Source organism: Tympanuchus pallidicinctus, unplaced genomic scaffold (assembly GCF_026119805.1).
Source record: "Tympanuchus pallidicinctus isolate F22 unplaced genomic scaffold, pur_lepc_1.0 scaffold16, whole genome shotgun sequence".
Classification (NCBI taxonomy): domain Eukaryota; kingdom Metazoa; phylum Chordata; class Aves; order Galliformes; family Phasianidae; genus Tympanuchus; species Tympanuchus pallidicinctus.
Genome location: NW_026294679.1, coordinates 12,077,937 through 12,100,478, shown reverse-complemented (window position 1 = coordinate 12,100,478; position 22,542 = coordinate 12,077,937). Strand labels below are relative to the sequence as shown.

Genomic DNA, 22,542 nt, shown 5'->3' with positions numbered 1-22,542 from the left:
CTGAAGTGCAAAGGAAACCTCTTTTTATTTTTTTTAAACTGAGTCATGGCAGGATTGGCAAGCTGCAAGGGAAAATATAAATCTGGTGTTTACTATAGTTAACAATGAAATCCTCCTTTTACAAAAAAGTATCAGGGTGAATTACGCTTTCAGTCTCCTTGCTGCTGTGGAGGAGTTAAAAGGAACATTATGGGTTTTTTCCATCCTTGGTTTGGAATGGGGATAAATTAAAGGAAGTTACCCATTTGCTCTGCTCATTTTCTGAAGTTTGCTCCGAAAAACGTGGTAGTCATCTATAATTTCTAACTCTCACAAATGGTGTTACAGCTTTGTATCTGTTTTCCTTCATTATTGACCAATCACTGAGTCATGCAATATCCAATTTTGAAACCTGTGATCTTTCACTTAGGTATGAATTCTGATACATATGTAGACAAACACCGAACTAGCGTGAAAAAACATGTTGAATCTTTTGTGTTGTGTAAAATAATAGATGTTATCTACAAATATTAATTACTCTGCCTCCACTTCTGATACCATAAATGTTATTGAGGGAAAATAATAGAAAATAGCGAGGCTTTGCCAGACATGAAGTTCAGTGTCAAGTGAACGTGGACCATGAGTCATTTGGAGTCCTAATTCTGTGTTATTTAAAGGCTATAATAGGTGTTACAGAAAAAAGAAAAAAAAAAAAAAGGCCTAATGTTAAAAAAATTGTATTTTTTGAAAACTGATGAAGTAGATTGCAGAAGAACATATTTGTCAACAGGAAATAACCATCACTTAAGAGTCATGTAGGCATCCAGCATGACTGAACAAGACTGTAAAGAATGAATACAGAACATCTTTCCTCTTGCTTTTCACGATGTGCAGAGGACACCTTCTCTCATGGTTTTAAACAGCTGTGATGTGTTTGCAGAGTCTTGTTCCAAGTCTTCATGCTAGGCTTCTGTGACACAGAATGTGGACCGCAACTAGTGAAGCTCAATGAAGTGGAAAGCCATGGCTTTTTCAGTCTTGGTGTCAAGGAGGTATTTAGAAATTAGTGAGACTTGATGTAGATCACATCAAACATAAGAATTTCAAGCAGTCTCAGAATAGGCTTCTGTTGTGCTCCACTTTATTGAGCTGTTCCATGCCATGAAGGACATGTTGGGATTGCGTTGATCAAGATAGTACCGTGGGTGTGTTTGTCTTCCAAGGAGTAGAGTGAAGTCAGTAGGAATGAATGCTGTGCTGCAACTCAAACTGGAGAAGAGATACTTTGGTGTCCTGAGAAGAGCGTATGTCACACTTCTGCTTTGGGGCATGGTTTAATATAGCAGTCTTAATGTCATGTGCCAGGTGACTTTCTTGTCTTCCTTGTTGGGCTGCTCTGACTGTTCAGGTGAAGTTCTGTGCTTTGTCCTCTACCTACTCTTCCAGGAGAGGATCCTTTCTGTTGCTCCAGCATGTGCTCTTCAGCCTTGCCTGCTGCATCCTCCGGCTCAAAATTCCCTACCACCACGTTGCTGCTTGTAGATGTAGCCCGATATCTCACCCTTCAGAATGCTGAAGGCTTGGTTTCAGATCACCTCCACGTGTTTTCTGGATGTGACAAATAGCATGGAAGTCGTATGGATATTGGGTATTTGAATGTTCATATACATTGTGCTGGGAATGAAGGCAATCAGAAAGGCAGCAGACTGGAAAATCCCTTCTGTACACTGTCTGCCAGTTATCTGGATAAAACTGAGATGCTCTCTTAACCCAACTCTCCCACTTTTTGGGTTAGGTCCATTTGTTTGTTCAATGAGTGAAGAGCGTGTTGTGTATCAGAACAGGTGGAGAAGTGGGATGGCTGAATACACTGCTCTTAAAAGCCCAGAAGAGATAAAATCGGCATTCCCACCATTTCCCACATCTTCTGTACTACCACAGAGACATCCCTTATAGGTGGATGGCAAATGGTCTTACTTCCTTTCCTGAGTTTAACCTTTCCTATGAATTGTCTCTCTCACTAAAGTATATTGACAAAATCTTTATTTTCTTGATTTTTCAAATTTGGTTTAAAAATTCTTGAGTGAAGCTTGGCAAACACTGCCTTAGTATGCAAACAGTGGGGATGGAAGAGGGGAAATAATTTGGCTGTTGAAAAACTACATATGGGAAAGTCACATGGAGCTTTCAGTGTTTTATTTATAATTCTGGAAAGGCCTCGGCTAATTTGCAAAAGTAGGAAAGACCAAATAGTGGCTTCTGGAAAGCAAACAGCTCGATTTTTTCCATGAGTATTTTTAACGCAAGTATTGACTTCACAGCTTGTAACACTCTTTCCTTCTTACTTTTTTTTTTTTTTTTTTTTTTAAGTTTAAGGATGTATAATTGACTAAACTAACATTGCAATGAAAATCTTAACTCTTGCATCATCTTACTCTTTGAATTCTGATTGTGAAGCCATGAGAGTTTTGCTCTCATTTAGCACGTATATATTGAGCTTCCAGAAAGGTAACTTGATTTACAGTAAGCTCACCCAATGGGAACCAGATGATTTTCACATTTGTCTTTTGAAGCATTTCTTTCAAAATCTCTTTTCCAGGAAAAAAAAACAAGCACAACAACCCACTAACTTAACTATGCAGGACCATGTAAGCACGCACTGAAGCCTTTCAGCTTTGGTTGTACCTGTGAACAAACATTTCTGAACACTGATCCTTGGAACGATTCTACCAGTTAATGATGCCACCTTGAGTTTTATACTGGCCTGATTCTGAGCAGTGTTTCACTGATACCACCGTAAAACAGCTGTCTTATGTGAAAATGCGTGAACAAAACAAATGGAAGAGTGGTGGTGGTGGGCTGCGTGGGGGCTGTAGCGCTCTCCTGCTCGAATTGCTAAACGTGGGTAACTCTTCACAGAACGGCGTTTAAGGTTACACTTGGAGCCATTAGGTTATAAACAGTCCACAAGATATTTTGCGTGCTTCATGTTAATATTCCTCCGAAAGTCAAGATTCCCCAGGGAGAACTGAGAAAGCGCACCAAAAGGCATTTTCAGTTATTGAGGTTTATCCGCAGCTTCCTAGATCACTGAAGCTCGACCCTCTCACGAAGAAGTTATTACAAAACAAACTTTGATACAGTTCTCAGGGTGTTTATATGTTAGAGAGGGATACATTGGTGACGCCCTTCCCTTTGGCTGCTGGATTTTTATATTTTTGCTGGCTGGCTGCAGATGTTGATTACAATTCAGAAATTCTTTAGGACTTGAACTGGGTAAATTTACTTGATGTTTCGTTTTCAGTCACGCGTTTTGATCCTTTACTGTGTTGGTAAAGGACTTGGCAGAGGCATTCAGATCTTGATAAAATGTCTCAATCTGTGCTGTTGACTACAGAGAAGAGTTGGTCTGTGTCTGTTTCTGTTTCTCAATACGACTCACTGAGGAGGATCTTGGGCCCTTCTGGATGACACCAGGGCATTTCTAAGATTGCTGTCCCATCATGTGATCTTTTGCCAACAATGAATCTGTGTCTTCTGTGCATGAGTGGCTGTTTTATGCTCAGCACAATCTGTGTAAAAGTGGAGCCATGGGGACTGTCCTGTGTTTGTGAAGAGTGTCTTATGAGCATTTCCTACCTTTACCAAATGCTTGGCCTCTGTAGGGGTGTTCCTTGCAGGTCAGTCAATCTTGAGCAACAGCCTGGCATAAAAGAAAACCTGTAGAGCACCAGCTTATTCTTCAGAAACTGATCTTATTTCAGATTGCTGTGTTACTCCGTAAAATACTGGGATCTGTAGACTTGGCAGGAGGCTTCAGCAAGATCTGGGCTCTCTGTCAAACCCTTGACCTCAGTTGACGTGTCTCATACCTGAGGATGGAACTCACAAGGGACATTCTTGGTATGTGTGTGCATGCACATTTCTTCCAGCTCATCCAGCTGAGAGAGACCAGGAGTACTTGAATCGGGATCTGGTGAGAGCTGCTAGAAGTGGCAGCAAGACTTGGAAGTTCTATTTCGCTGAGGAGCTTCTACATGTACAAAAGATTGCTTTGTAATTTTATTTATTTATTTATTTGAGTGAAACATTGCTTGAATTTCCCAGGAATTTGGAGATGTTTTTGACAGTCGCTTATTTTTCCTCATGTTGACCTCAACTCAGCATGAGGTCAGACTCGACAAATACTCTGCTGGGTGCTGACACTTTAAAAGATAGTTGTGTTGTCAGTTTATGCTGAATTCACTGCACAAATGGGGTATATGTTTTAAGCAGTCTGACATCTTTTTCTTATGCCACATCTGATTTTTAAAAGGATCTTGATTTTTATTTTATCATCTTTTTTTTCTTTTTTTTTTTTTCCCCTGATGTTAGAACCAGCTACTAAGTTCAGTCTCCCAGAACTGGAGGGATAATAAAGGCTTTACTGTTTTTCCTTACTTTTGGTCTTACAATTATGTTGCAGCTGATGAGGAATATTCAAGGCTTAAGAAAATGTTCTGAAAATATGGAGTCTAAAAATTGATGAAAAAAAGTGAAAGTATTAATCTAAAATTAAATGAAAAAGGTAGAAAATGGTGGGGCTGCTGAACTTTGCCACTCAGCACTAAAGGATGACTGAGGGAATGCGTTGCTTATGTTGCTGAGTAGAGAACTTTGGGATTAAATTATGGTACAGTGAATTCATTAGGTGACTGGAATTTATGCGAGGGAGTCATCTGTGGAAGTGATGGGATCCTGGAGAGGTCTGTTCTGCTCTGTGCTAACAGTTTGGGAGGTAGAGCACATGAGATAAAGGCTTGCTTTATTTCTGAAGATGGGAGAAGAAATAATGTGAAGCCCGGCAGCAGTCAGTAAAAAATGCAAGAAGAGGCAAACAGGGAATCTGAGACTTTAGGATGCATCAGGAGTGCAGCTGTTATTGCAAAACACACATTTTTTTTATGATGCTGTAGTAGAGGTGTCCTATGCAGGTCTGTTATTGTACTCTACTAGTAAGTGATATGCACAGTTTGGGATGCTGTATTTTAAGAGATGTTTAAGTTGGATATTGAAAAGAGAGTCAAACTAACATTTGGTCCCTATGGTCTTTGAAAAAAGTCTTCTGAAAGCAGTTTGAAGAGTAGGACAGCAAACACTGGTGCTTTAGGTATGTTGAGTCCTTCCTGGAGTAATGTGATGGACTGGGGGACTCCTGAGAAGCCTTCCCAGCTGATGCCTCTAGGATTGCATCTCGTCTCTGAGCAGCCCTGACATGAGAGGCCCAGATGGCCGTGTGGAGGAGGCTTGGCACTGTGGGTCACCATGTCCTCCTCCAGCCCTGCTGCAGCCAGGGGAGTGCTCACCTTATCTGCTAGTGGAATAACAACCACTAATGGAAATGAGCTGGGATAAGATAATGCCATTAAGGCAGGTTGTGCTGGTCAGTGTTTTGTCCTGAGATAAAGCTGAAATGAGTTTGTAATTACTGAGCATTGACTTTTGTTTAATAAAGCATATTTGTGCACGCTAGGGGAATGTACTTTGATGCCGAAGGAGTGACCCTACGGATAGCAGGACGGTATGAAGCAAGACAGCGGGGTGTCCGAGGTGTCTGCCCTCGGAATGACAGCGCTGCCTGGCTTGCAGGTATGCGGCCCAGACTGAGAACCTGGCTGTGATTGCAGGTGCCACCAGTGCTTCCAATGCTTGAGCGAAGTGCAGACTGCGTAATGTCAGCGCTGGAACTCGATCCAAGGGCATGGCTTCCTGCAGGCTGCCTGCTCCTTACGCAACATGCCTGTCCTGGGGCAGCAGTGCTGCTGGGCACCCACCCTAAGTACTCCCAGTGGGTGTTCTTAGAGCTCCGCTGCCGACATCTCGAGCAGCTTTCTGGCACTCTCCATGTTTTACGCTCAGGGAGTTAGTTGCTGCAGAAGGGCACAGCTGATCGTGGGAGGCATGGAATTTGCTCTGTGTGCTTGAATCAAAGCAAGTTGGTACCTGGAAACCCACGTTCACATGCTCTGTGCTTTATGTAGGTGATGCTATCGGAGGGCTTTCCTGGTTGATGCGATCCCAAAAGCTCTCCCCTGTGGTTGGCAGAGCAACAAAGTGTGTAGGATTTTGGGGGGCCGTTCTTGTCATTTGACAACGCAAGCCAAACAGAACCTATGCTACTGCGGGAGAAAGGTTAGGCTTGCAAGTCCTGACATAACCCCTGTCTGTGAAACGGCAGAAAGACTGGAATCTGTACTTAAATATATACTGTGTTGGTTTATTTATTCCTCATTTTCTGTTTATTCCTCATTTCAGAAGAAAGAGATGAGTTCGCCTTTCTTCTCCAGGCACTCAGCTCCTTAACGCAGTAATTTGGGATAGAGAAGATGAGCGTGTATTTAAGATGAGGCTTTCTGAAGTGGTTTTTCCCCAAAGTTTCGTGTTTTAAAAAATTTCTAACAGCAGAGGTTAAGATCTGATAGCTCTCCTAGTGTTTTGTCTGGTGATTTAAAAGTGATGGCTTTAATACTGTTGTGCTGTGATCTCTTAAATGCTTGCGGTATTGAGCTTTCTTAATAGCTAAACTTGTGGTTTCCTTTTATTCTTTGCTTTGGTTGTATGAAGATACATGTACACAACCCTTAGTGCTCTTTCTTCTGGAGAGCCAGCAGTGCTGCCTTGTACTGGTCAGTGGGAAGCCTTCCCTGCCTCCTTGTGCCTCAATTAAACCCATTGTTTGTGGCTGTGTACCGCGATGTGTGATCCATCACCCACCAATCGATGGGTGGAGGTGCTGCTGCAGAGCCTGGGTGCCAAGTCTGGGGATAACAGCTGAAAAGCACTCTAGTGCACATCTGTAGGGCAGTTTGAGGACATTCCTTTGCCTCAGCACAGCCTCTGTAATGCTGCTCACGTTACATTATCGAGCCATAATAGCAGGGTGCTGGGAAAGAGGTGGCTGCTGATGTCTCTGTTTTTCCTGAAGGACTTCCCAGAAGATCCCTTCTTTTCACAGAAAGATATGTGCTGTGGAGTAATGGTGCTCTGCTGGAGACAGAAACTTGATTCTTTGAGCTCAATTTAGAAAACCTCTTTATTGTATAAAAAAGAAAAAAACAGCTGAGGAAAACAGGACTGCGGGGACTTCTGTGAATTTGTTCAAGTTTTGGCAAACTTAGGCTCTGAAAACACCAGTGAACTTTAGAAAGATCTGACCGGGCTGTGTAAGTGACAGATATCCCAGCAAAGCCTTATGCAGTGAGAGAACCTGACAAGGCACAGAGCTGGTTAAATGGCCAATTAACTGCACCGCGTCTGAAGAAGGACCTGAGCGTGTCTGCCATCAGGTGCCCGTTTGACAGTCATCGCTGAACAATTTTCTCTGGCTAATAAGAAAAGTAGCAGAGGTCAATGCTTCATAATATGCAGGGATGCCATCCCTTCAAATTGCGTGCCCCTGTAGACGTGCAATTACAGATTGCACATAGCATGTACTTGCATCCGTGTGGGTGTTTGCCATGTCACTGCACCTACACCTGGTGTGTGGGGCCGGGCTGTGTCTGCGCAGCAGCATTTTGCAGAGTGGCACTTGAGAGGGGGGTAACAGCGTAGGGACTCGTGACCTCTCCTGGGTTTTGACTCCCTGCCCATGCTGATGTGATGCAATTCAGCTGATCTCTGACCCTCTTCTCCTGCTCCAGACTTCTGTCTTTAGGCATATCTTGGTGATGATATGCCACATAACCTTCTTTGTTTTCAGTTCTCTGTTTTTGTGAGAGATTCTTTTAAAACACATTTGCAGGTAGAGAAAGATCAAGCCCTGCGTGATCTGCAGGGCTTGTTCCTGTCGTGGTGAGGCCCAGCAGCAGCAGTGCTGCATCCCAGATAATTGCTCCATGTCTGTACCTATCTTTCTTATTGAAGACTCATACGTTCAGACTGTCTGCTGGCATAATTGCCTTAGACCCTGCTGAAAAATTCATCTCCTAGGACCCCGGAGGGTCATTTGGAGCAGCATTATTCCATGAAGTCTAAAGGCAATAGAAGAGCAAAGAAGGAAAGTAACCTTGGAATCGATGCTAGTCTCCTCAGCACTAGTGCCGTTAGCTTTGGCAAATCCTTTCTCAGCAATAAAACCAGCTGCCATTTTGGCATCAGGACAAGCAGACTTGGCATCAGCCCCTCTGGCACCAAATGCACGCTTCGTGGGAGCTGGCATCAGCGGTGTGAAACAAGGGTAAGACCCAAGGGAAATGCCAAGCAGACATGAGATGAGCACTAAAAATAGCGAGTTGCTGTCATTTGGAGAGAAAACAAATAGCACCCCTAAGAAGAGGGTGTCTTGAGATTTCCATCAAGGTTACGCTGGTAAGCAACTAGCATTAGCAGCTTTGGAACAATGCTGTCTGCTGTGATGATGTGACCAGAGGCCAGGCACCTGCTGTATTTTTGGTACCCACATGGTACAAGACGCTAAAACAAGAACAGACTTACCGTCTTGATCCCACGTTTGGGGGATCCTATTACTGTCTGCACTCTGCCTTCAGCCTGCTCTGGAGCATGGTGTCTCCTCTTGAGCCCTTACCAAAGGTCCTGTTTGCACACACGAGCTGAAGGAAAACAAGGGCAGTGCTGCCAACAGCAAGAAGCCTGGCAGGCGTCCCTGCAGCACCCTGACAGGCCAGCCCTGCTAGAGACGGCTCGTCAAATGTGTAACAGCTGATGCCCTGCCCTGCCCTGTGCTGGCTCTGAGGGAGGAGTTGGCTTTCCTACGATTTCATGGCCCACTCCAAACTAAAACTGAAGGGTGCCCAAAAGCTGGAAGCACGTGAGGGACAGAATTGACCCTGACTCCACTGAAGCAGGTAATGTCATCTCTAATAAGGCAGTTCTCTTTACTCCCCTCCACCTCAATGGCTCATGACTTTAAAACTTTTTTTTGAGGCCTCTGGGCTTGCATAGCAGGCCTGGGTATGAAACAGCAGTCATACAAAATAACCATGCAAATAGTCTTTGGCGTTACCACACGTTGGCTTGGCCGCAGCTCTGCTGCTGGGAAGAAGTGCCTGCTGGACCTGTGGCTATCATTTTCCCCTCCTCAAGAAAAAAGCAGTGGGAAACAAGGTCACTGAGGGCTGACAATTTCAAGCTGTGCTTCACAAAAACTATTTTGGTCCCAGGGAAGGAGCCTGAGCTTTTCACTGCCGCTGCTCTGCCATCAGCTGAACAGTGGGGCTGGTGGTGGGACTGGGACAGCCTGGATGAAGCCGACTTCTGTCTGCTCTGTTGGGTGGGTGCTGGGGAGGGCTCCTCTTGGGCATCCCCTGCCCCATCTCAGCTTCCTGCCCTTTCTTGTGGCAGCTTAATGCAGAAAGCAGCTTCAGGAAAGGGATTGCTCTCCACCACGCTGAGCGTGTTTTGAAGGCACAGCCTCTTCCTCCCTGGTTAACCAGTTACTTGGAGACAAAGCACAGGTGACAGCGGTGAGGTTGAAAAGCAGTGTCCGTATTTGCTTATCTAGACTGAGTAAAGCAGCAGAACTGTCTTGTGCTTTGAAACCACCGAGCTGACAGAAGCGGCAACAGGCTTCAGGGAGAGGAACCTACCCAAGATTCTGACCACTGTAAGCCCCTTGTGCTTTCTTCCGATTTTCTTTCGATGTGCACATCAAAATGTATTGATCCAACAGGTCTTTATGCTTCCTTGCGTGCTTAAATGTATTGAACAGTCTGGTTGTGGCACTGGTTCACAAGTCAGTTTCCACATGTGCAATGTGTTTTGCTGGTGTTGCTCTTTGTTCTTTCTAGCAATGAGGAAGTTGGTTTGGCCTGGGAAACATTAAATACGAGTGACTTTGGTGTCCTCGTTTTGTCTTTGAACTGCATACAAACTGGAGGGGAACCCAGGTTAGCCAGTTCCAAAATAGTGCCAGTAGACACAAAGGATCTGGAAGGTTTATCAGGACCATTTATCCCCTAAGCAATAGAGAAGATACTCTAGGTGCTGGGAAATGCTCAGACTGGCCTGTTCTATTGTCTGGAATTTTCTAAGACTATTCTTTGAAGACAGAACCAGTGCTACACATTACAAGAATCCAGTGCACCCACTCTGTGTTGGAAAGCTGTGATCCTTGCTGCTGTGTCAGAGTGGATGAGTGGCCCTTTGCTCTTCAGGAATCGGTGACCAGTGGGCAGACTTTGCAGGCAGAAATGGTCTGCAGGCAGCTTTACACTGCCCTTCTGTTCCAATACTGCTCATCTCCAGATAACTCATCCTGTTTTTGCTAGCAAACAGATCCCTTTAGAACTTACTCTGTCAAAGCAGATGGAGCTTGGTTATTCCTGGATGTTATCTTACTGAAAAGAGATAGGGATCTGCTTTTATGTCTTCCTATACGCTGTTTTTTTCCCCCCCTTTTTCTTTATCCCAAAGCCATCTCCAGGATGGGGAAAGATAAAGTCACGCTCCTTCAGGTTGCTGCTTTCACACATTGTTTGAAGTGCCTGGCAGGTCTGTGCAGTCTCAGTTCTAGCACCCCAGGCTGTGGAATGACTAATGGAAGCAGATAGCTGATGCTCAAGGAATGGTGCTGTTAAGAACACAAAAATAACAGTGTCCTGTGGTAAATGAAGGAGCTCTTACATACAATTATTCCACCTTCATGGTCATCCTGTGTATGTATAGCTGCACTATCTGATTTTTTTTTTATTTTTTTCCCTAGAACTCTGATATTGAATTTTGAGGGCATACTACAGACTACCCAGGTTTACTGTTCCTCCAACAGGACTCCAGCAGTGAAGCCACTGAGACTAACATTGTGCTTCAGGCTTGACAGACTGGAGCTGCACAGGTTCATTTTTGTTCCGATCATGTTGTCGTATTTGGATCATCTAAAGGTCAAGCTATCTTTCCGAGGGTGTCAAAATGGATAATGTGTCTTGCTGGGTTACTAACCCGCTCACAAACTTGTCCCATCGAACACTGCAGCAGTTCTGCGATGGGCCAAACAACTTCCATTGCCTACCTCAGTAACAGTGTAAAGCCTAAGTCTGTGTTGGGTTGTGAAACTGTCACGGAGCATCCTTTGTGCATCGTGTTTGGGGCGGGTGGCATATTATTCAGGAGAGCAGTCCTACTGATGAGTAGAGCTCGGGCTTTTTGTTCCCTCCTTCCCTCTAAACTGCAGTGCGATGCACTCTGATGTGCTGAAAAGGGTGGCTGGTGGCTGCCTAAGCAAGCAGATTTTCAAAATAATGTTGATCCCTTCACATGTTCTTACTTCAGCCTTGACTTTTCAGAGCCCTCACGTGATTTATTTACAGAGAAACTGTAAAAACTTGTGTTTGCTCTGTTCGTTTTATCTTTGATAAACATGTGAGATATGTGGCCTTGCAGATGTTAAGCTCCAGGTTCGCGTAAAGGAAGTGAAACCCATGCTGAGCTGTTGCTTTCATTAAAATAATAATTATTTCAGCTCTGCACGCTCACAAGCAGAGGGCAGTAGAAAATTGGAAGGGTTTTGGAACAGATGATGAGCAGATGAAGGCTTTGGGAAAGGATTTTGCATTAAGAGGAGTAGGAAGATTGATATCTTTCACAAGAAGTTAGCTAACAAGTACAGACTAATGAATGGGTGAGAAGATGGATGGGGACTTCTGTTCCCACCTGGTAATATTATGAAAGTCAGATTAGAAGGTGGTGAATTCACTACAGAGAAAAGTAACTGTCTGTTCGTAACTGCTGCTTGTGAAGCTCATGGCTACTAGACAAATCGTTGGGGTTAGGACTTCAGGTTTAAGAACAACAAAACAAAAGAGGGTAAAAAAAAAAAAAAATGATACCTCTTGGAATACTCAAAGCAATCGCAATGGTAAGGAGAACCTATGTTTTTTGAAAGACAGTGTGTCGATCAGGAATCAAAAGGGATGAGCTAACTTGCCCAGCTGCAGGGGCTGTGAAGGATGTTGCTGCTTTTCCACTAAGGTCTTCATGACTTGTCTTAGTTCTGGAATGAAACTTTGCCTTTTGAATAATGCTGGAGAAGAGCAGGTTGTTAAAGCTGGATTGCCTCTGACTGAGGCATTCGGAAGTGGCTGCATTGGCTCGGCCCCGAGATCTGCCCAGGGCCCTTTGGCAGCAGCCAAATCGGGTATTTCAAAGGACAACATGAGGCCGCAGAAAGCTGCCCTTTTATATCATTGGTGTTTGTCCTCAGAATTGGAAAAGCAAAGGTTGAAAGTTTAATCTAGGAAGCACAAGAGCTGGAAAATCCCGTTGCCTAACTGATGGTGGTTCATGCTGATGTTTTGTATCTTTCAGGGAATTGCTGATATGCCTATTAGCAAAAACAGAGATATGCTTACTGTAGACAGCAAGTCTCTATGGTGGCTTAAAGATAGTGAAAAATAGATAATATTGATGACATCTTCCCAGCCTTATTGTATGGGTACGCCCAGCGGGGTTCTCGCTTGGGGCTGGGAGGTGGTGGCAGTGCTCAGGGAGGACTTCTGGCTTGAGGACAGCGAGTACTGCTTCTGGCACTGCTGCAAACTGCCTGGTTTCAGAAGTTGGAGAGGCCAAAACCAAAGGGAGTTTCCTCTATGCTGAACGTTCCCTGTGGTGCTTGGTGGGGTGCTGGCCCCCACGGGATGGACGAGGACAGCTGCTCATTGAAGAGACGCCCAAAAAATAGAGGCTGCTGAGTGTAGGTAGGAAAAGGAAGTTAAATTTAGATTACCTTCTGCAGTGTCATCTCCTACCTCAGTGTGGAACTTGCTGTACTCCTTGCTGGGGAGAGAGGATAAACAAGAAATGCCATCCTGCACACCAGATGATGAATTTGTTTATAAGGCTTAATTGCCCCTTGGCACAGCAGCGTGAAATGAGCTCTCTTAGAATTAGAAACCGTTGGTGGGTTGGGGCTGGTCGTGCTCTCCCTGGAGAGAGGGATTAAAGTGCCTGCTGTCACCTGTCCCAGGGCACCCGATCCCAGTGGCAGTGGAGGATCACTGCCCACGGCTCTATGGGGCCAGGGCTGGGTGGGGACCTGAGAGGGCTCAGAAGCTGTGAGGACACGGTATGGGACCGTCTGGAGATGCTCGGATGAAACCTGCTGCTCACCAAACAGCGAGAACATTCAGGCGTTTAACCTATTGTGGAGGAAAAAGCTCTTTTGCTCAGCGAGCTGTAGTTCCCAGCGGGGACCTGTCGGCATCCAGCTCGCAGAGCCCGGCCTGCTGCCAGCGTCCTGCACCGGCGCTGCAGCTCCTCTGCGTTTTCACCGGCACTGCCTCAAGGTTCAGCTTTTTTTCTCTTTGCTGTTTGTTTCAGAAGTGCCCGACCTGATGTCATTTCCACCCCGGCTGGGCTGCGTCTGAGATATGTCACGGGGAGTGGGAGGAGGAGGAGGGGGAGCCAGCGAGTGCGCGCCGTGCCCCAGGACCCTGTTTACTTTGCATTCCCGGCCGAGGAAGCCCTGGTTTAAATAGGATCGGAGGCGCGGGCTGCCCACAGCTGAGGAGGAAATGCTTGCTGCGGGGCTTTAAATTCCTGCGTTCCCATGCGCGGGTGCAGAGGATGAGCCTGCAGAATGCCTTTCCTCTTGGGTCTCAGACAGGTAACTGGGCTCGGTGCGGTGGGCGCTGCTTGCTCGAGGCTGTAACTTGCTTTAATTTATTTTATTTCCCCTTCCTTCATTAGGAAATGATTTTCAGTTCCCAGAGCCCTACAGGAGGCACTTCCCCATCCGTAGCACTTACCCGGGGAGCACGGCTGCTTTTTGCTTAGTGAGGAAGGAGCAAAGCAGTTGTTTGGGGGAAGAAACCCCTTTCTGGTGGTGGTGTGTAGGGCCACAGCAATTTGTGCCTGGTTGGTTTTTATAGATACTTTCCGCAGTCCTTAATATGAGATTGCGTATTCAGTGCCTGAAAACTTGTGCCAAACTTTCTTGCACGAGCAGTATTTTGAGTGTTAAACTGCGTTTAAAAGAGAAGCAAGTTAGGCACATGTGTATTCTCTCTCTCTCTCTCTTCTCTGATAAAGGTCACCAAACAGAAAATGGCAACTTTTTGCTACCCGGTTTGGTGGCTTTTTAATTTTTCAATGTGAACAAGGAGCTTGGGTAATGTCGTAGCTGGGCATGGAGGGGAGTGAGAAACGGTAGCAACTGGCCAGCTGCTCCCTGCCGGAGGAGAGTGCCAACTATTTGTTCTTGGGCTGAGGGAGAGCAAACCCTTTTTTTGGTCTGGGAGGCACGTCTGGAGGGGAATCTTAACTGCATACTCTCTCCAGCGCTGCTGGGTTCTGTAATCCACAGTAAATAGATAGTGCATGATACCAGTGTGCTGCCTGCAGTTTCTAAGGGGGCTTTAAAATTTCAGGATCTGACTGCAGCACGGTTGAAATCCCAACTTGCTGTTGTTTGGAAGGCAGTATGACTTAACATACTGCTGAGCAAACAGTGCTGTCTCATTTTCCTTATCAGTTCAGTTTTTGGTGAAATGCAGCTCCCCTCCTCCCTCCCTCCCAGCCTGCTGATCTGAAAACAGTTTTACATAAGAAACTACCCCTAGCACAGTGACCTTCTGTTGCTGGATGCAATAGCTTTAGCATTTCACTTGTCAGTACTCGGGGCAAAGGGGCTTTCCCTAAAAACCTGGGAACTGAACCGTGGAGGGAGATGGAGACACAAAACCTAAACAACTTTGGGTAACTCAAGTTGCAGCCAGCACAGCTGGCTTAAACACTGAGATTGCTCCAGTTCCACAGGCGTGTTTTTCTCTCAAGTTCCTTTCTTTAAATGAACCTTTTCATTTTGGGAGGATATTTGGCACGATTGAGGTGCTGCTTAAAGTGCAAAGCCAGCAGTGAGGTGCTCTGCTGCCTGGTTTGCTTGCACTGCTCACAGCTGTTTATCTCGGAGTGCTGGATGGTACTTTTCTGTCTGCTTGCAACTTTTCTGCATAGATACAGAGGCATTTACAGGAAGCAGAAGAAGGTGTTGCCTCAAGAGCAGTTGAGCAAATCTCTCGACTATTTTTATCCACCGATGAGAGATCCAGTGGAAATGAACTGCTTGAACTTCAGTTTTAGATGAGGGGAAAAAAAGTATTTGGGGCCGTGTCCTTCGTACAGATAGCAATAAGAAATTTCCCACTTCTAAAATGGGGAACAAAAGAGCTGGTAGCGAACAGTGCTGTTTAATTAAAAGCGTGGGAGGAATTCAGGAACATCTCGTCACGCATCCGCCTCTATTGTCTCTGCTGTTTGCACTCGGACTGTAAACCCTGGGGTGTCAAGAAGGGCTCTGCTGTGCTCCTGTTCCAGGGCACCCCTCTTCCCTCGGACCCGTGGCATTGCAGCATGAGTGGACCCATGGCTGCTGCTGATGAGTGGTGGAAGCAGTATTTGGGTTTGGGTTTGTTTGTTTTTTTTCAGTGGGGGTGATGTTTAAATGCCTTTGACGTCAGCACAAAGTGGGTGTCTGTTTAAAGCTCCTGCCCCAGGAAGCGTGGTGGTGCAGGAGCTCAGTGATCGTTTTTAAGCACATTTCCTCTTAGGACTGCAAGTGGAAGCTTGACTGCATCCTTCTGCTCCATTGCAGAAACGACAAAGGAACGGAAGGTTAAAGTGTTGGATGCCCAACTTTTCTGATTTTTAAATTTTAACCGCTGGATGGTTTTGGTGTTGTCAGCTGTTTGGTGGCGTGAAACACCCAAATACAACAATCTCAGAGCTGTCATTTGCTGGAACTGGTGTTACTGTGTGACGCCAGCTGCAGCTGGGAAACTTCTGCTGGGGCATGAACACTTTCACGTGAGGTGTGGATATGGCAGCTCCTGCAGCCTGAAAGTGAAACTTGCCATAAACAAAAATGAAAGCAGCCCTTCTCAAAGTATACTCAAAGGTGTGTTGTCATGTGTGGGAGGGCAGCCTTCCTTTAGATGGTTGGAGTATTTCTCGGCAATGAATGAGTGCTACAGACCGATTTGTTCTGTAGGTAAAGGTTGATGAAACCTCAGAGGTGCTGCGTGCTGTGTGGGTGAGCATGGGCGTGTGTAGGGTGCCTTATGAAGCAATGCCTGGGCTTCATTTATTTTCAGCCCAAGCTGTCCATTACAAGGCGGGCTTACAGGGATCTGCCTGCTGTCGTTCTGCCAGGGGCCGATACCTGAGGTTCCTGCACATCACGGCAGTCAACACTGCTTTCATCTTCACCAAACTTTGGTGCTGTGTTCAGTTGGTTGCAGCTAGGGTTGGCCCAACCCGATATTTTCAGCAGCTCATTTTGTGTTTGCCAAACAAGCGCTGGTGACAGTGTGCTAAGATACCAGTAGTCACTTTTGTCACTCCGTGTGCTTAGGAGTATATATGGTTCTAACACTGCTTGCGAGTCACTCTAAATACCTGGCATTTGTGCGCTTTCCTGCAGGTAGCAGCACTTGTTTGAGTTCCATCTTTCGTGGCTGTCCTGGCAGTGGCTGAGTACTGGAAGGCAAGGTTCTGTCAAGACTTTTTTAGTAGCTGCTTACTGCTGCGGTCCCATGAGAGCCATGCGGGCAGGAGGCCTGGCATAGCCAGAGCTTGTGCCCACGGCCCTCTGATGCCAGCAGCACCGTGCCCCAGGGCAGGTGCCATCTTGGCAGGCCCCTTCAGCCTGCTGCAGCTCTTTTCCCTATGGCACTCGGTTCTTCACCCCTGGCATGCCGTTATTAATCCTCCTCTCTTACAGTCCAGCCACTAATTGCTGTATGCCCTGACACATCCTGAAGCTTGGAGAGGAGAAAGTATTAGCATAGGCCTAAAACCTGGCTACCCTGTCAAAGAGAGGAATGGCACGGAGGCTGCTGCCAGGAGAGGCAAGTCCAAGTGCTCTCCTGGCTCTCCGGATGCCACCGGGGCCAGGATGGATCGATGTACCCTGGCAGGGCAAATGACACAGAGGCCATGCACATGCAAGGTGCTCATATTTGAGGTAATAGAGGCTGGATTTCTGTGGAAAGGAGAGACAGAGCAAAAAGCTACAGTGGTTATTAGATCTCAGCAGTATCAGGCACTCCTGGTTTGAGTTACCTGGTCAGTGCCAGCTGAGGAGTCATCTTTTGTAGGCAGTTCATGCCAACTATGCACTTCTGAGCGTGGGCTGCGGTGTTTATTGCTGCTGTTGCACGTATTAATTTTCAACTTGGAAAATAGCCACGCCGGTCTGGAATTTGCTCATTTTCATCTTTCTCCTTTTTGACATAGCAACAGTGTTACCAGGCCAGGTGCTGCTTTTTTCAAAGTAGAAATGTGTGTTTGGAAGTTCCTTGATTGTTTGAGTGCAGTAATACTGCACTGCCAGTCATTTCTCCTTTCCCTCCATTCCATATATTGGCTTCAGATGCAGTAAACCGTAGCAACTACAGGCATTAAACCCAACCGTTCAGTTCTGAAAACTGCTACAAAGCCAGGTTACCTCCTTGGTTACAGTGAGGGGCAATGTGGGCAACTTGCAGACTTCCAGGAATGCCTCCTGTCTTGATTGTGCCCCACGTTTTGACCTTTAATTTGTCACGTAGGCCTCCAGCAGAGGTCCAATACGGAGTTGGAAGGTGGAGAAGGTTGCTGGCGCTTTTCCCTGATGCTGATGTTAGTGTTTGCTGTGGCTTCAAGTCTGTCATGTGCTGCTGCCTTGAGTCCTCTTATACCTGCTGCTTCTGGACGTTTTAAGTATTATTTGTAAAAGCACTTGACAGTGAAAGTGTGCTCCCGGCAGAGTTGGCAGCGTTGTTGTGAGTTTATCACAAATGCCAATGTATCGACAGTAACAAAAAAAGGAGTAAAAAAAAAAAATCATCATCTTGTGTTTGTATGGAAACACAGTTGCTTTACAAAGTTTGTGTACGACAAAGGAAAACTAATCCAAAACACCAGATTTAGAGTATGAGCACTTTCCAAGTGCGCCAAAATGAGGTCTTCCCAACTCAATGAGTTCCTTAAGAATTAGGATTTAACAAGTGGCTGCTGTTAGCCTGGGTGGCGGAATGAAACAGGCTTCAGGGCAGAGTCATCCAGAAATCTCTTGCCTTGAATGTGCATCAGAGATTCTCTGCAGTTTCCCAGATATCGGTGTCAGCTCTTAGGATAATGCCAGGGAGGCAGCAATGCACAGGCAGCTCCAAGTACGTGCTGCTTTGCAAGACAAAGCCAGTTCACTCCTTGAAATTAGCTGGAGTTCTCCTAGCTTTGCAGGAGGGAGATAAGGGATGGCATGTTCAGGCCTCTTAGTTGTGAAACAGGAATACTCTGCTCTGTTAGGTCTGAGCACACAGAGAACACCCTCATGTAGACACTGCTTAGTAATCCTGTCCGGAGGCATCTGCAGCTAGCTCAGCAAGGGCTGGCAGGGGGAGTGTGCCTGCACGGGCAACCAGAAGGCAGACAGTCCTTCTGCAGGGATGCCTGCGTCGGAATGCGATAGCCACTAGCTGCTGGCTGAGAAAATGCTTTAGGAAAGAAACCTTCCCGCTCGGTTGTTTTTGTAAGGCTATCTTAAAAAAATAAATAAAATCTTTGTAGTACTTCAGTGTAAATTCCACTCTGCAAAGAATGATTTTAAATGATTGAAAGTGGTGCTAGATGGCAGCTAGAAATGACAGCAAGCCAACGAAGTGTAAGTGTTCCAGTTTTGCTTTTATAAGATTTTTTTTCCCTTCCCATTTGTGTGTTATCTGTAATATTACAGTTTCAATCCTGTGCCTTGTCTGTGGTTGTTGGTGTGAAAGAGGAAGCACAAACCCTTGTCTTGTTTCCAGGTGACACTTAAACTATAGATAACTCTGTTACTGATGTGTCTTAAGTAGTAACCCTTTGGCTGCTTATGACAAAAAGAATGAATGGGAGAAGGAAGTAAAAAGTAATGCGATAGTGATAATAAGAAATGTGCAGGATGGGATTTAATTAGGAAAAGAAGCCTAATCAATGTGCTTGGCAGTAGGTAGAGGATTCCTGACAAGACATGGTGCTGCTTCTTGGCTTGTGAAACAGTGGATGAAAACGTACAGGGGCTCTTCTTTTTGCACAAATTATTCTTGACCTGAGAAGGGAGAGGAAAAGAGGCTGAAACACTTGATGCATATGAGGTACCTGTAACTCTAACCCAGTGCTCTCTGAACACTGGAGTTTCTATCTAGTATCTTTTTCCAAAGATTTGGTGCCTTTCCCCTTTATCTCTTTCCTGTGCCAAGATGTGTAACCTGACATTGGAGGTAGCTGTGCTCTGAGCAGGGGCTTGGACCACATGACCTGCTGGGATTCTTTCCAAACTAAATTATCCCTGGATTCTGTGAAACACTTTGGAAGCAAGTTCTGGGTTTGACACGTGGAACTGAATCTGGCTGCAAGAAGAGCTCCCAGCCACCTGCTGGTCTCGATGCAGGGCAGCTGGCACTGTGTCCTGCGTGGGCTTTGGCAGCGTGGCTGGTGGCCAGCACCACATGGGCTCTGAAACCTGCGGCTGTCTGATCTGGGGGTGTTGAGAGGAAACTCTGAGCTCATTGACAGCTATGGGTGCTTCCATATTAGCAAGAAAGAGTATTTCTCTTGGTCAGAGTGTAGAGAAACTGACCAGTAAGCCTGAGTTCTGCTTCAGGTGGGAAAGCAGGATGTTGGTTGACCCTGCGTCTCCAAAAGCAGACAGGAGAGCCTCTGGAAACACTGATGTCGATACAGGTTGCTGCTGCCAAAAAACACCATTATGTTCCTTCTTGTTAGTCTTCTGAAGCAGGCAATGCAGAGTGGAACAAATTTTGGGAGGGAAAATAAACATAGGTGGTCAAGGACTGATCGGTTGTGATGCAAAGGGGATCCTGAAACGGCACCGTGGGACTCTGTTCTTCCGCCAGCCTCGCATGACTCATTTGCTAGTTCAGCATTGATCCTTGTGTGTCACAACTGTAAACCTCAGGTGGTGACTTTCTGGCTCGTGCACTATCAGTAGGATTGCAATTTTGCAATAGGAACTTAATTTCTCAATTTGGCTGATGTGAGAGCCAAAACCTATCACGTTCATCTGTTGCACTAACTCTGCAAAGCCAGCAAAAGTGAAGAAAAATGTAAATAAACCAAGGAGAAGATAAGAGACTAGATGTTCTATTTTTTTTTTCCTGACTAAAATTACAATTTTTGGAATGAATAATGTGCCTGAAATGGAAAATGCTACGTTAGCTCTGCAGTGCCTGCTAAGAGTTGCTGTAGGCCACTGTGATTAGAGATGGAAAGCTACTCCTTAATCTATATGAGAAAGTTTCTACTTTTGATGTATGACATTTTAAGACAGAGTATGAAAGGTTTGCTTTAGCTACCTGCAAAGCAGATGTGCTTGCAACATCCATGTGTTTTAATAAGGTTTGTTTTCAAAGAGAGATGTTTTGTTTCCTACCTTCCAGGTTGCCCCACCACCTGTTAGAGATGTACACACCACGATTGTAAAGCACTTCTGTTTTCTTGTGTTTTGTACTTTTTCCCACCCATGTTTCCAGACTAGTAGGAAAATGAGAACTCCTGGGGGGGGACTGAGACTTCACAGCAAACTCCTTTTCCATCTTAAGTGTCCTGAGGACCTGCTGGGTGACACGGTGCAGCTGATTTGGCTCCGCTCCTGGACTACTTCACTATTCCAGGAAGAAGTTTTACAGGAATGCTGATCTTACATAAAGCATATGGCTAATTATGAGGGATTCATTTTAGATTGGAATCTTGCAGGAACAAAATGTAATTACCATTCAGATCTAAATGAATCCAAGCAGTCTTTTCTCAGATCATAACGTTCTGTTTATGATGTGCTTCCTCCACTCAGCATTCAGCCCCAGTAACGCAGTGATACTGTTTAAAACAGAGAATAAATGATGGTCCGTCTACAAAAGAATGCCTTGTGCCCAAAGCATGATAACTGTTAAAAGGAAAAACTGATAAGAAAACAGCATTGTCTAGATGCTAAAGCAATGTAACTCAGGAGTTATTTAAGAGAGATAATGGGTTTTCTTCAAAACTGTCATTTGTGGGACGTATTCTTTGCTGGTCCCTTGAAATGTTTTAATCTTTGTGTATTTTAAAATTTCCCAAGACCGTAACTTGTGACTCTTAAAATGCTTGCAGATTGCTGGGTAAAATAAATTACATTTCAGAAGATACTGATAAAACATCTTAAAAGTGTGTCTGTTTAATTTTAGGACAAGGAAACCTGCATGGGTGTCAACAATCAAAGTTACATATGTGAAACGGGCCACTGTTGTGGACAGTCCCAGTGTTGCAACTACTACTATGAACTCTGGTGTAAGTCCTTCTGTTTTGTATGGCTTCCCTTCCTAATCTGCATGGCTGTCATACTGTAGGTCTGGCTTGTGTCTTGGGAATATTGTATTCAACTCTTGTTTTGCATTGCCATTGCATTTAACTGCAATGCAAACTGGAGTTGACTCAGTAAAGCAAGGGAAATAGGACTAATGAGCATTGCCTTCTTTTGGGGAGTAATGGGGCTGTCTTCACATGTTCATGACTGGAAATTTGTTGTTTGATATTCTTGCTGGTTTGGGCAATACTGGTCTGGACAATAGCATTGGATGTGACTGAGGAAAACACACTTAAGGGAAGATGTTCATATGCACAACTCTTCAGTTTGACACACACGCTGAATTAATTCAGTATCTTTCTTCTTACTGATTCAGTATTTTTTCAAGAATGACAGTTTATATCTGATTTCTCTCATTAAAGTTGTCCGCTCAAGGAGAAGGGCCAGGACCTCTATTCTCCAAGGAAACATGGTGCTGGGAGCACAGCTCTGTGGGCAGAATGGGCCTGGGGCAAATTCTGTGAGCTGGCAGTAGCTGAATGTGGTCTGCTGTGAGGAGCATGCATTGCCCATCGCAGGCTCTCTTATTTCCTGGGCATTTCTGCAAAATCTGGGCTTTAAACCTACACACTTCTTGCTAATGGTTATGTGAACTTCCTGCTATGCGTGTAGAGAGCAGCAGGCAGGTCAGAGCAGGCCAGCAAGGCTGATAAAGAAGCTGAAGGGATAGGAAAGTAAAAAAATGCTGAAGCTTCGAGGCAGCCTTTGAATTGTGCCTGGGCTGACGGTGTCTTCCTTTCCCAAGGAGGAACCATGGAAAGTTGAGCACCAACCTTGACTTGCTGCAGTACTGCCAGGAACCAGGGCTGTAAGAAGGCATTTGTCCTCCAGAAATTTGGAAATAAGGAACTCTGAGTATTGTACCCCCATGTTAGAGACTGGTGCTATTTTCCTACTGTATCCCGTGATGTCTTGTGGTTTTTATGTAGCTGTTCTATGTACATAATTCCTCGGCAGTGCCAACAGTTTCACTTTCAAAGTAGTTTGTGGAAATGTATTATACATACAAAGAGTGTCACTTAGCCTGAATCTAAGGGCGGGAATAGCTGATGCTTCATCCTTTAATCTAGAAACATGCTTTTACTGAAGTGGCTGTAAATTAAGCAGGACTGTAATGGCCTTGCTGAAGACATGTTGGGTATCAGGGTGTTGTGCCTGGCGGTGTAAATACAAATGGCAGCAGCTGAGTGCTCTCT

At 45.3% G+C, this 22,542-nt stretch overlaps 1 protein-coding gene across 5 annotated transcripts in view; it reads left to right on the top strand.

The window, feature by feature from the left end:
• Positions 1-22,542, top strand: part of WBP1L (WW domain binding protein 1 like) — a 49,149-nt gene that overhangs the window by 14,205 nt on the left and 12,402 nt on the right. For 3 of the 5 annotated variants that reach the window (XM_052677286.1, XM_052677284.1, XM_052677281.1), the window contains one exon: positions 21,168-21,270. In XM_052677286.1, the coding sequence (XP_052533246.1) occupies positions 21,168-21,270 (103 nt within the window). Of the gene's footprint in view, positions 1-13,287; positions 13,574-21,167; positions 21,271-22,542 lie in introns of those variants that run through there. The other 2 variants (XM_052677285.1, XM_052677287.1) reach the window with 2 other exon arrangements.